This window comes from Ips typographus, linkage group LG5, assembly GCF_016097725.1.
Source record: "Ips typographus isolate SLU linkage group LG5, UJ_Ityp_2.0, whole genome shotgun sequence".
NCBI lineage: Eukaryota > Metazoa > Arthropoda > Insecta > Coleoptera > Curculionidae > Ips > Ips typographus.
In genome coordinates this window covers 8,165,458-8,179,890 of record NC_138426.1, presented here as the reverse complement: position 1 = coordinate 8,179,890, position 14,433 = coordinate 8,165,458, and the positions used below count along the sequence as shown (strand labels likewise).

Below are 14,433 nucleotides of genomic sequence, written 5' to 3'. Positions count from 1 at the left end.
CTGTCTGTAAATAGCTATTTATGTAACCAGTTACGAAAAGATCGATTTTGTGTAACGAATGAATGTTTGTAGGTCGAGCGCAGCGAGGTCCTACAATTTGAATGAGTTACACAATAAGACATTTTCGAAACGTGTTGCATACATAATTTTTTCTAATTTTGACCAAAAAGCGGTAAAAACCACCTTTTAAAGTGATTTAACACAAATATTCACTTTCATAGCATCTTGTATAAACGGTGACAACGACATGTTATGATGGATGTCGTCCATATGTTTCTACGGAAATGCATAAAAACAGGGAGTGATGAAATGAACTTTTCATAACTAGTTGCATAAAGTAAAAGGTTTTGTCACTCTAATCAGTTTTGAAAAGTGTCACTTTATATGCCAAAATTAGAAAAATGCAATTTAACGTCTTCGAATTCAATACCTGTTTGGTTATGAATAGTTTTTTAAGACTCACATCTTTTACAGGCACAAAAATGGGATACCCTGTAGATTTTAGGGTTATACTAGCAATGAACGTCTTGATGCATACAACTCTGTACAAACAAATTCTGATTGATTTTCTTGGAAAAACAAAACAAAACGAACAAACATTCAATATTTCCCAGTTTGGAAAAAGTGCAAGAAATCAATATCCTAGATGCTGCCTGCCAGCAGCAACGAACAAAGAAAACGTCTTTCAGCAAGTCGCTTGATTAAAGGGCTTCAACGCTGGTTTTATAAACTAAAACTCCCGTTTTAGGAATTTAATAAGAAAACCTTTTCGAGGATTAAAAAGGGAATAAAACCCCTCACTTGTCGATATCGGCACCGCAGGGCGCCAAACTGCAAAGTCCTGTTGTCTTTTCCAACACCAATTAACCAAACCGTTCCCTTTTAAGAGAGATTTACGACCTGGCCAGCTTAATAAATCCCAATTCCGGACGAACTAAACGGTTTCCAGACGCGTGGGAATTCTTCGAAAACGAAACTTTGCTCCGGTTCGATTTTTATTTCTTTTCGATGTAATTAAAGTCACTAAACCGGAAATACAATTCCTGGGTTTAGTCCTTAATAGATCTCTCGTGAAATGCGATCCGAAAACTGTCAATGAGAATCATAAACACTCGTATAGTTGGATTTTTACCTTTTGAGAATGACACACATCATCTTTGTTTCTCGCATATCAAACATATGAAATAAACAATTTTTGCAAAAAAGACACGTTGTTAATTTTGTCATCCTGTCAAATTAAAAACGTTGACATTTACTGTCACTTTGATATAAACAAAGCCCAAATGCTAATTCTAAATGTGCTGGTTTTTTTTGGAGTACGAGAAGAAACAGTTTCCAGATGTCATCCCAATTGATTATTCCAATGTGTATGATAGAGCATCACAGGCTTTGAAAGTGAGTACTGCTATCCTATGCCGAATAAAAAAGGCTGGAATTCCAGCTGACGACTCCTATTTCACCAACATTTCTAAGAAAATGTCAGTCAGTAAAACCAAAATAAGGGCTTTTATGAAAAACAAAGAAGTTGGTAATGTTGGTATGCCAAATTACTATTTTCGCTTTATTGTGCAAAGCACAATAACACAGCAGAAAATCAATGAACATTAATAATATATTATGTTATTAGGGGTAGAAGAGATCTTTAAGTGAGTGCAAGCACACTTATTCACTGAATGAATGATGATTAAACCGATCATGTGATTTTCAAGGCACTTGATCATCAATCACTTCCGAACGCACTAATTTTTCAAAGCATTTGTAGGTTAAAATTTGTGATCTAATTCCAGACATGCGTGTTTTTTCACCTGCTTGACGTCATTCTCAAAGGGTAAAATTTTGACTATATCAGCTACTGTCGAGACGTTTGACAGTTGGTCAAGTTACGGTATCAATAAATCGTGACGTCAAAACAAATGAGACACTACACCATTTACACATGTAGTTTAGAAAGCATCAGTTGAATTTTAAAAACCATAAGATGGATTTAAAAAATATCACTTGTATTTCAGAAAAGGTACTTTCAATTTTAGGATAATAACTTTGATTTTCCATATTGCAATTTGTATTTCAGATTAGTCATTTGTATTATAGAAAAGAGCAGTTGGATTTTAGACATGGTCATTTGTAATTTGGAAAATTAAAGTTGAGCAAAAAACGTAAATAAAAAAAAAGTAAATAGTTTAAGGAATATTTTTAATAACATTGTGGTTTAAGCAGTTCAAAATGTCAAGAGTATCCATTAATGGCGTTTGCAGCTGAAAATAATGACAGCTGTCAAAGTTTAAGCAAATTGTGTCTTAGGTTCAGTTAGTTCCTGCCTTTCGAAGACGAGATACCTGGTTTTCATGTCAAATAGAAGGTCTCTTTCGATAAAACATTAAACCCAATAATCATTACAATATACAAAGTGTTCCAAAAGATACGGCCAAAAACGTTAATTGGAAGGCAGTTCTTTGGGGCTCGATATTTCCCTTAAGAGTGACTTTAAAAAAAAATATATGAACAAATCGTATTATTTTGACCTCCCCTGCATGCCCCTGAGAGATTGTCATATAGTTATGGGACACCCTGTATATTTTATTTAAATTAATACTCTCGATGGGCGGGTTTTTTTTGCTTGAAGTGATATTAAAAAAAAACAAAGTAATAACCACATAGAAACACAAAAAAATCTGAAATTGAAATAACGCGTTCTAAAATACAAGTGACTTTTTTTGAAATACAAGTGACAAATCTGAAATACAACTTACGTGTTCTAAAACCAAATTTACGATAATGAAATACAAGTTATAGATTCTGAAATCCAACTTAAATTTTTAAAATTCAAGTGATATTTTCCAAACTACATGTGTAAATGGTGTAGAAAATTGAGGTTTGAGGTTAATAAACGACCTGGGAAACTTAAACAACCCTCAAACCTTGTCGAGTTAACAAAACCTTGTTTTCGACAGTTGGCAACACTTGCGTTCATTTAACTTCACAACTGATGCCAATCATTGACAACTGTCGCTTGTCAAAATACGCAGACTTACGCGTTGACAGGCAATACTTGTCCGTCACGTTCCCACGTAATGGTTTCAATGGGAAAGCCGGCAACGGGGCACTTGATAATCAGCGAACTGCCGGCTACGCCGATCACTTTGGGCATTTCCCGGATGTACGGCAGGCCGTAGACGTTGACGCGCGCGCTGTGCGTCACTTTACCCACGCTGTTATTGGCCGTGCACGAGTACTCGCCGCCATCTTCCGCTTTGATATTGGTGATGTTCAGGTGCGAGATTACGTCGTCTTGTATGGTGACGTATTGCCCTGTTGTCGGTGTTTAAATCAGTTTAATTTTTACGAATTTAAGTTAAGCGTTGAGAGGTGTACCAACAACAAATCTGGATTTTCCTGGTATCGGGAAACCGTCCAGAGCCCATGTAAACTGTGGTGGAGGATTTCCAGATGCAACGCACTTTAAAGAAACCGTCGGACCGGGTTGTAAGGTTTGCTCTGCGAACCTATGGAAAAACCAAAAAACATACAGGGTGACCGTGGTAAAAGTGGCTACAAACCAGTAGACCAGCTCAGGGCCGGCATCGCCCATATCCAGCTCAGACGTGGCCTGAACTTGGTCCCAACTATTGCTGGCGAAGCACTGATACATGCCTCTGTCATCTTTTGTCAATTGTCGCACCGTTAACCTTGGTGGGTCTTTGTGTACTTCCACTCTGTTGTCGTGCGCCACTGGTTTTCCTAAGAACACGGCGAGTTTTTAAGTTCGGTTCTCATGTATCCGGAATTACAAAGGAGCGCGGGGTGCGGAATGAATGCTTTTTACGCACGGAAAACTACTTGTCGTTCACATGTGACGAGTGACTGCTGCGGAATGGTTGACGGAATAGTGTTAATACAAGTGGGTTTTACAGGCGATTTTGTCCTTGACTGTCCTTTCAAACTGTGTTTCTAGCAGTTCAAATTTTGACACTGTTTTTCTAACTGACTATACTCGATTTTTTTGTGTTTTTTTAGACTATTGGATAGGAAATTTAATGAGTATTCCAAAAATGTGCTTAAAACTGTCATTTTCACACCACAAATGGGTTTTACAAGCGATTTTGTCCTTGACTGTCCTTTCAAACTGTGTTTCTGTTAGTTCAAATTTTGACACTGTTTTTCTCTCTGACTGTACTCAATTTCGTAGTGTTTTTTTAGGTTAGTAGATAGGAAATTTAATAAGGATTCCAAAAATGTGCTTAAAACTGTCATTTTCACACCACAAATGGGTTTTACAGGCGATTTTGTCCTTGACTGTCCTTTCAAACTGTGTTTCTGTTAGTTCAAATTTTGACACTGTTTTTCTCTCTGACTGTACTCAATTTGGTAGTGTTTTTTTAGGTTAGTAGATAGGAAATTTAATGAGGATTCCAAAAATGTGCTTAAAACTGTCATTTTCACACTACAAGTGGGTTTTACAGGTGATTTTGTCCTTGACTGTCCTTTCAAATTGTGTTTCTGTTAGTTCAAACTTTGACACTGTTTTTCTCTCTGACTGTACTCAATTTGGTAGTGTTTTTTTAGGTTAGTAGATAGGAAATTTAATGAGGATTCCAAAAATGTGCTTAAAACTGTCATTTTCACACCACAAATGGGTTTTACAGGCGATTTTGTCCTTGACTGTCCTTTCAAACTGTGTTTCTAGCAGTTCAAATTTTGACACTGTTTTTCTAACTGACTATACTCGATTTTTTTGTGTTTTTTTAGACTATTGGATAGGAAATTTAATGAGGATTCCAAAAATGTTCTTAAAACTGTCATTCTCACACCACAAATGGGTTTTACAGGCGATTTTGTCCTTGACTGTCCTTTCAAGCTGTGTTTCTGTTAGTTCAAACTTTGACACTGTTTTTCTCTCTGACTGTACTCAATTTGGTACTGTTTTTTTAGGTTAGTAGATAGGAAATTTAATGAGGATTCCAAAAATGTGCTTAAAACTGTCATTTTCTCACTCCAAGTGAGTTTAACAGACGATTTTGTCGCTGACTGTGTTTTCAAACATTGGCAGCACTTTTCTCCCTGACTGTACCGAATTTAGTGATATTTTTTTAGACTATTGGATAGGAAATTTAATGAGGATTCCAAAAATGTGCTTAAAACTGTCATTTTCACACTACAAGTGGGTTTTACAGGCGATTTTGTCTTTGACTGTCCTTTCAAACTGTGTTTCTAACAATTCAAATTTTGACACTATTTTTCACCATGACTGTACCGATATGTTTTTTGTTTTTTTTGGCTATTGAATAGGAAATTTAATGAAGATTCCAAAAATGTACTTAAATCAAACATTTTCTTACTAGAAGTGGGTTTCACCAGCGATTTTGTCCCTGACTGTCCTTCCGAACTGTGTTTCTTTTAGTTCAAAATTTGACACTGCTTCTCTTTCAGACTGTACCACATTTTATACGGTTTTTCCAAGTAACTGAATAGGAAATTTAACGAGGATTCCAAAAATGTGCTAAAAACTGTCATTTTCTCATTCCAAGTGGGTTTTACAGGCAATTTTGTCTCTGACTGTCCTTTCAAACTGTGTTTCTGGCAGTTCAAACTTTGATACTGTTTTTCTAACTGACTATATTCGATTTTTTAGTGTTTTTTTAGGTTAGTAGATAGAAAACTTAATAGGGATTCCAAAAATGTGGATAAAACTGTTATTTTCTCCTCCAAGTGAGTTTAACAGACGATTTTCTTTTCAAACTGTGTTTCTGCCAGTTCAAACTTTGGCAGCACTTTTCTCCCTGACTGTACCGAATTTTGTGATTTTTTTTTAGGTTATTGGATAAGAAATTTAATGAGGATTCCAAAAATGTGCTTAAAACTGTCATTTTCTCACTCCGAGTGAGTTTAACAGACAATTTTGTTGCTGATTACGTGGGAAGAACGCTGATTGGCTGAACAATTTTCCGCTGTCCGCATTCCGCGAACGTTCCGGATTCATGTGAACCAAGCTTTAGTGCTGTCGATCACAAAATGGCCCCCGAGGGGCACATACACGAACACGTTATTTAATAGTCGATTATTAATATCCGACGCGATCCAGATAGATCCAATTTCCCGCAGTTACACCGCCGACGTTTCTATAAATACGTTTACGATTATTCGGAATAATTTAAATTCAAAATTATTTAATATTGATGCGGCTATTATTCGAGACCCAATTTGAATAACTCGTTGTTTGTCACGTGACAGCTGTCAACTTACCATTATGCATCCACGCGACCTGCGTAACAGGATGTCCATTGATGACGCACTGAAAATTGGCGTCCTTGCCCACGTCAACCACCATCATCTGCGGTTGGATGTGAGCTGACAGTGGTGACGTTACCTCCAACGTCACTCTAACACTCTCCTCCCCTGCTGAATTGTTGGCGAAACACACGTACACACCGCCGTCTTCCAATCGCACCTGAAACCACGGCACTCCATTTAGAAAATCACATTTTTATAAAAAAAAAAAACAGCTCATACGGGCGTAAGTAACGCCCGAAGGGATTAAAGGAGTCGGGCCAGAAAGGAATTAGAAAAATTAAAATCCCACTTCAAACTCTGCCAAACTGGGGATCGGGAGGTTTTTGCCCCCCACCCGCCCAACGAGGATTATTGTTATTTTTCACTCGGGATTTGTACGCGTTCCGGAGGTGGCAAAATAATGGCGCGCGTCGCGTTTGTGACGGTTTTATTAAAAATTACCCGGAGGACCTCGCGCGTTTTTCAAGCCCCCGTAGGTGGAAAATACTCGATTTGTTTCGCTCTCCAGACGGTTAAACCTGACGAAAAAAACAACAAATTAATTACACTCCCAGTTCTGGACGACAGAGCCCTAATTAAAATGTTCCGCAACATGCAAAAATCATAAATCTGCCGCCTTGATCCATAAAAGTCCCGTCGCTCATTAGCACGTGCGCCTCCCCCACCCACGCTCCAAACAAAAAAAAAAACGGGAATTAATCCGGGTTTTTGTTTGACACGTGCAAACGTTGCCCCCTCGTAATTAAAAATGAGCTAATTATCAGAGTTATCATTGAAACACTCAAAAATGGAGGACGAAGTTAGTTTTCTCAGTCAAAAACGAGATAATTAATGACAACCAACTGTATTATAAAAAAAAGTTAGTTTACTGTGAGGCAAGTCTGACACTAGAATTCTCCAATTCTAACAAACAAAATAGATGTCAAATAAGTTCAATTTAGTTTCTCGTCACTTTTGTTTACAATGGCAAATCTCGTTAAGACAGTCATTCCTTATAACGTAAATTCTGCTACAGTTTCTCCCTTCTTGGCCACATTAATTTTAATGTCAATATTTTTCACTTGGGTTAAATACTGTCCTTGATTTGATCCAATTAAATGATGAGTTGCTCCACTGTCCACAATAAATTGTATCTCATTACTAGTTCCACTTGTCATTGCTTCACTATTTTCATTAAAACTGCAAAAAGCTACTTCTTCTTCCTCTGCAATATTACATTTTCCTGCATTCTAATTTGTTGTGTCCCCTTATACCACAATAATGACACTTGTATGGAAAATGTTCACTTGAGGTCGCACCGCTTCTATAATCAGGAAATGCATAACGATTTGTAGTTGATGGTCGTTTGTTTATTGGCTGACTTCCTGGATGTCTATATCCTGTTTCAAAATGTTTTCTTTCCTCATCTCCTCTACCATAAAAAGCATGTGGCTGTGATGTGTCTTCATTCTCCTCTTTTACCTTTTCTTGTCTTGATTCCTCCATAAGTAATTTGTTTTTTACAAAGTCAAAAGAGATGTTACTTTCCCCTTGACAAAAAATAATATCAATTGCAGTGGTAACTACTTGATAGTTCTCTGGCATTGCAGACAATAACTGTGTCATTTATGTTTCCACCACAGTTTTTTAACTCTGAGACTGTTTTCTCAAATTCAAACAGAAATTCACTTAGTTTTCCTTTTCCAAAGTATTTCATGTTTCTTAATTTCTTCTGCAAATGTACCTGGTTTGCTATTCCTTGCTTTTGAAAAGTACCTTTCAACTCATTCATGATTTCTTTAGCTGTAGTTTTGGTTTTCACCATTTCAAGAACATTATCAGCCAATAACTGAACGATTAAATTCCGAGCTTTTATATCGTTTTTATTAAAAACTGCAAGTTCATTTGTGGCTGTTGATTCCGGAGGATCTTTCTCCAACATTTCCAAAACCCCTTGATGCTCAAGACACAATCTTACTCGAAACTCCCAATTTGAGAAGCCGTTTCCATCAAATGGCTTTACAATTAAATTACTAGGGATTGTCGCCATAATTTGTCTTATCCTTCAGGTTTTCAAAATACGTTTCACAACAGGATAATTACTGCTTACTTTTCCGGTTTTCCTGGACTGGGCCCATAACCTGATGAATTGAAACTCTCTACAAAAAAACCATACTTGGGGAATTACCACAAAACCAGATGGGGAAGAAGTTATAGACTCAAAATGGATTTTTCGTGAAAAATAAATTGACAAAAACAGGGTGAAAAAAGCACGTTTAGTGGCCAGAGGATTCAAACAGTGTGAAGGTTTGAATTATAATCTTCTGTCTGTGAAAAATCTGGAGCAGAAAGGGCTAAAAGTTGTTTTTGAACATGGACAAGTTGTGATTAAGAAGAAAGGCCAAACAATAATAGAAGATAACATAAAGAATAATTTATATCTAGTATGCATGAATATTGATAATGGGGAAGCGCATATAACTGAATCTGAACTTAATGATTTATGGCATAAAAGAATGGGACACTCTACTAAATACCCTAGTAAAACTCTATGTGAAACATGTTTACAAGGTAAACAGACACAGAAGCATTATAAATCTTTAAGTGAAAACTTAAAAGCAAGGAGATTGTTAGAGGTTATTTCGTCAGATGTTTGTGGACCTTTAACTCCTGTAACTTACAACGGCATGAAGTATTTTGTAACATTTATTGACCATTTTTCACATTTTACAGTATCTTATGAAAAATAAAAGTGAAGTTCTGGAAAAATTTCAGCAATATGTAGCAATGGTAGAAGCTAAGTTCCAAAGCAAAATAGATAGATTACGATGCGACAATGGGGGTGAATACATGTCAAGGGATTTTAAATACTTTTGCAGAGCAAAAGGTATAACAGTTCAATCAACAATACCACATACACCTCAACAAAATGGTGTGTCTGAAAGAATGAACAGAACTATAATGGAAACTGCACGTTGTATGCTTCTTAGTTCTAAACTGGAAAAATATTTATGGGGAGAAGCAGTACTATTACTCCAAAAGCCAAACATGGAGAAAATCAAAGTTTTTGGGTCATATGCCTACGTTCACGTCCCAAAAAGTAAACAATCAAGTAAGTTGGATGCCCGAAGTAAGAAATTTTATATGGTTGATTACATTGACAATGGATACCGACTTTGGGATCCAGAAAAACAAATTGTAACTGTTGGCAGAAATACTATTTTTGACGAATTTCTTTTCAACAACTCACAACACGATCAGCAGGCACGGTTTACATATGACACAGATGAAAATATAGAACATGACGAGTTACCATCAGAAGAAAACCAAGAAAAGGAAGTAGAATCAATAGAGCCAGAACTTGATCTGAAAGACCGCAGAGAAAGAAAACCACCAAATTCATCCTTATTGACAGGATTTCTGGAAAATTGAACTATCAACTTTGTGGTACAAAAATGTTTTAGTTAGACAACCAGTTTAACTGATTTTTAATACTTTTATGCAAAGTCCACATGCGTAGTATTTGTGTAAAACGCAGCGCGCTGTTTGTAGTTTGTGATTGGTCAAAAAAAAAGCAGCAAACTGAAAGCTGCTATTTTTGATCAATCACAAACTGATACTCACTGTGCTGTGAACATGTGGACTAAGCGAAAATTAGATTACAAACCCGTTTGTGGCTACTGTCACAAGTTTAACTGACGTTTTACCAGGGTAGTTGACGAATGTTATGAAACATCACAAACTGTCAAAAATGCCTGAATTTCAAAGTCAGTAACAAAATGGCGACAGTTACAGCAAACCGGACACTAGATTCGTCTTCTCCATGCCAAAATTAGTTAAAATGGCCACCTTGACACATCTAAATTCAATATGGCGGCGGTTAGTACAGTAGGTCAAGCGAAAACCTCAATTTAGAAAAAATGTCGGTGCATTTTTCAAAAAAATCTCAAATAACTTGATTATTTGACTTATCCCGTAGGGACGCTTTATTATATGATCGTGGGTGGCTAATGAATGGAGCTATCACGTGACGTTGAGCGGGTACTGCTGAATTGCTCCGTTTGGCGGCTAGATGGCGTCAAAAACTAATAAACTTTCTTATTGTTTCCGCGATCTGAATGGTGAGGTTCAAATTTGAATTACCTACCTACCTATGTACAGGGTTTTTCAATGAAAAGTAGCCACCCTGAATATCTTCCAAAATAATTTCTCTGTTAAAAAATGCTAAGACACGTCAACAAAGATTGCAAGGGGGACATCTTTTTACGTAGGATTTGAATTTCTGCCATCAGCCCCTTTGCCGCCATAGCCACCCCCACTAAGTTTTCAAATGGCACCATACCCTGTGTGGCACATCGTTGGAAAGGGTATTTCATAAGGAATTAATTGCACTATTTTATTAATACATTTGCTTTGAATTGAGACCAAAAAAAATAAAAAATACGTTTTGTGTTTAATTTTTGTTAACTGCAGAAATAATAGCAAATAGCGGTTATCATTTAATTAATGGCTCAAAATAACCTCCGTTAACTTCCATACAATAATACAAGCAACTTTGGAAAAGTTCGCGAACATTTGTATTATTCTCTGCCTAAGGTCTGCAATATTGGCCGGCTGTGTTGCATAGACTTTAGATTTTAAATGCCCCCATAGAAAAAAGTCCAACGGAGTGAGGTCGGGTGATATCGCAGGCCATTCCATGAGACCACGTCTACCAATCCATATTCCAGGAAATCGATTGTTTAGATATTCTCGAACGGGAAGTGAATAGTGTGGAGGTGCACCGTCTTGTTGGAAAATTAGTTGATTTTCAAATAAATTTTCATCATTTTCTAGTAGCTCTGTTATGGTCGGATCAACAGTGGTGTCAAGAAGCTCAAGAAAAGTAGCGCCATTCAAATTACCGTCAATAAAAAACGGACCAACGATGTGGTCTCCCAAAATACCTGCCCAAACATTAAGTTTTTCTGGATATTGGGTATGAGTTTCCCTAAACCAATGTGGATTCGTGCCTGTTCACTTCTCCATTCAAAAAAAACATACACTCATCACTGAAGCAAATATTGTACAGCACGTTCACGTTGTTTGTCAGATTAGTAGACATAATTTCACAAAATTGTAGTCTTCTATCATAGTCATCTTTGTTTAATTCCTGAACCAATTTTACCTTGTATGGATGAAAACTGTGTTTTTTTAAAATTCTCCATACACTGCTCGTCGAAACACCCGATGCATGGGAAGTTTGATTTAAAGACTGATTATTATCCATTGCAACGTGTCCCAAAACAGCAACTTCAATTGGTTCATTAATAATTTGTCTTTCAGGTTATGTTTGAAATAAAAACGTACAATTTCTATTCTTTCGGCAGTCGTGTAAACCATATTGACAATGTTCCTTCAAAACGAACTTACAAGTTGACCGACTGAGGCAAAAACATGGAATGGAAAACAGCAGTTTGACCAAAATAACAAAAAAATGTTTTTATTTTTTTTGGTCTCAATTCAAAGCAAATGTACAAATAAAATAGTGCAATTAATTCCTTACGAAATACCCTTTCCAACGATGTGCCACACAGGGTATGGTGCCATTTGAAAACTTAGTGGGGGTGGCTATGGCGGCAAAGGGGCTGATGGCAGAAATTCAAATCCTACGTAAAAAGATGTCCCCCTTTCTTTGTTGACGTGTCTTAGCATTTTTTAACAGAGAAATTATTTTGGAAGATATTCAGGGTGGCTACTTTTCATTGAAAAATGTGAATAAGGTTCAGATTACTTTCTCACCATTGGGTATTCCAATAATAAATCCCAGTCACTATTGTGTTTCATTTCAAACTAAATTAGCCCTTATTGACACGATTTTCACTTCTATTGCAAATCGACTGATTTTCGATTCAAAAAAACTTACTTTGGATATCCTCAGAAGTCCGGCGGTTAGTAAACGGGCGCGTTCGCCCAAAAGTACGGGCGTGGTCTGCCCATCAGTTTCGCGTTTCCAGTAGTAACCGGGCACCGGGTGCCCTTGGGCGACACAGGGCAGCGTGACGTCATCCCCCACCACGGCCCTTTTCGTGTTGAACTTGTCCACCGTAATGGTCGGCTGGACAATTGCTTTTGGTTCCGTCACTATGATCCTTCCTGGATAAGCTGATGTTTGGATTTCGGCTGGAACAAATTCAAGTTGGATTAGCTGATGTTGCATGGAAGGAAAAAAAAATGGTTTGTACAACTTTTACTGGGCTAACAAAGATATGAACAGTTTTTTAATTTAATTTAAGGTGTTTGTCCGCATAATTAAAACAAATCCCACCAGAATAACTCGGTCTATAGCCGGAAAAACAATTACAACTTCCCAGGTCCCAAAGTTGGCCATAAAACTTCTCTCTGTTTATCTTGCAAAAGTTTTAAATTTTTAATTTTTCAGTTTGGGGTGGTTAAATTTATTTCTCACCCCCCGCGCAAAATCAACGCAAAATCGGTTTGACACGAAGAAAGTGGTGAGAAATTAGGGCTGGATAAAGGGGAACGTCAAGACCAGTTTTCTTTGACTTCCCAACTAAATTATGTACATTTTAACTCTCTCCACCCCGAAACCGGGAAGTGAATGGATATTGAAATTGGACGGGGAGTTAAACACGTGTCGACTAAGTAAAATTCGCCAGGCTCTTGACTACTTGATCCAGTCTGGAAACTTCCGAGGCGAATCCGGGCCTGACTGGATCTCCGAAACTATCCTAATTAATCAACGTCAAGCTCTTAGTAGCAATTCAATATCTCTCGTCACAGAGAGAGCAATGGCGGAAGGGATTTTAATAGAGTCACCCCCTTCAAACGTTTTGGCTCGTGTTATTTTTTTTTCGAAAACTTTGTTCTAAACTGATGCACAAGAAGCTCCGGATTCCGGCACCGAGATTTATTAGGCGACACTCGAAGTTTTTAGAGTCGCAGCTGAGCGCGAACGGAGGCAATTAAGTTAAATTGGCTCTGAAGATGGCAAGTTTTAATAGAATTGTCACCCGCCCAACCCTTAACCCCTCGCCCTTAGATTTTTTGAGCAATTTCCGCCATTAACTTGACTAGAAGTGAATTCTAAGCAAATTAGTTTCGATCAGAAAATTTAATCAACAAAGCGCCATCTTTTACTGTCAAAAAGCTTTTTGGAAAGGCAGGAACAGTTTTACAAAAAGTTAAATAATGTTAAAACTAAAGTGTGTAAATTACAAAGCTGAAATTGCTAAATCACGTCACCTGACCGTGACAATTCAAATCTACAGCTGGCAACGTTGCAAAGTTAAATTGACAACAACAGTCATGTGACCTGGAAAATGTCGTTTTTAACCGTTGAAAAGTCTGTAAATTACATTTAAACAGTTGGAAAAGCTGCAGATTACAGGCCAGCTAACAGGATTTTCTTGATTTGCCTGTCCAAAAACCCATTTGACGTACAACAGCTGATTTGCTAGAGTGTCCTGTCATTGTCAGCTGTTTCATAAGGCACGTAGGACAAAATTAGGTTAGTTTGCTCATCTTGATTAAAAAGAAATACTAAAGCTTGGTTCACATGAATGCGGAACATTCGCGGAATGCGGACAGCGGAAAATCGTTCAGCCAATCAGCGTTCTTCCGTAAGCGTTCTGTCCGTCTATCCGGACCGGATTGCATATTTTGATATTTTCCGCGCGTAAACGTCGTAATCATGACATTCATGACAGGGACAGAAAACAGAAACAGCAAAGCAAATATGTCCGTGGAGATGAACGAAAACGATTTTAACACTACACTAATTGATTTGACAAAATCGCCTGTAAAACCCATTTGTGGTGTAAAAATGACAGTTTTAAGCACATTTTTGGAATCCTCATTAAATTTCTTATCCAATAACCTAAAAAAAATCACAAAATTCGGTACAGTCAGGGAGAAAAGCGCTGTCAAAATTTGAACTGCCAGAAACACAGTTTGAAAAGACAGTCAAGGACAAAATCGCCTGTAAAACCCATTTGTGGTGTGAAAATGACAGTTTTAAACGCATTTTTGGAATCCTCATTAAATTTCCTATCCAATAGTCTAAAAAAACACTAAAAAAATCAAGTATAGTCAGTTAGAAAAACAGTGTCAAAATTTGAACTGCTAGAAACACAGTTTGAAAGGACAGTCAAGGACAAAATCGCC

The 14,433-nt window shown here is 37.2% G+C and overlaps 1 protein-coding gene across 6 annotated transcripts in view; it reads right to left on the bottom strand.

The window, feature by feature from the left end:
• Dscam4 (Down syndrome cell adhesion molecule 4) overlaps positions 1 to 14,433 on the bottom strand; it is a 105,765-nt gene that overhangs the window by 41,676 nt on the left and 49,656 nt on the right. For all 6 annotated transcript variants that reach the window (XM_081979801.1, XM_081979800.1, XM_081979798.1 and 3 more), the window contains exons 5-9: positions 12,173 to 12,429; positions 6,241 to 6,445; positions 3,558 to 3,738; positions 3,373 to 3,503; positions 3,033 to 3,309 (exon numbers count right to left, since the gene is read on the bottom strand). In XM_081979801.1, the coding sequence (XP_081835927.1) occupies positions 3,033 to 3,309; positions 3,373 to 3,503; positions 3,558 to 3,738; positions 6,241 to 6,445; positions 12,173 to 12,429 (1,051 nt within the window). The remainder of the gene's footprint in view (positions 1 to 3,032; positions 3,310 to 3,372; positions 3,504 to 3,557; positions 3,739 to 6,240; positions 6,446 to 12,172; positions 12,430 to 14,433) is intronic.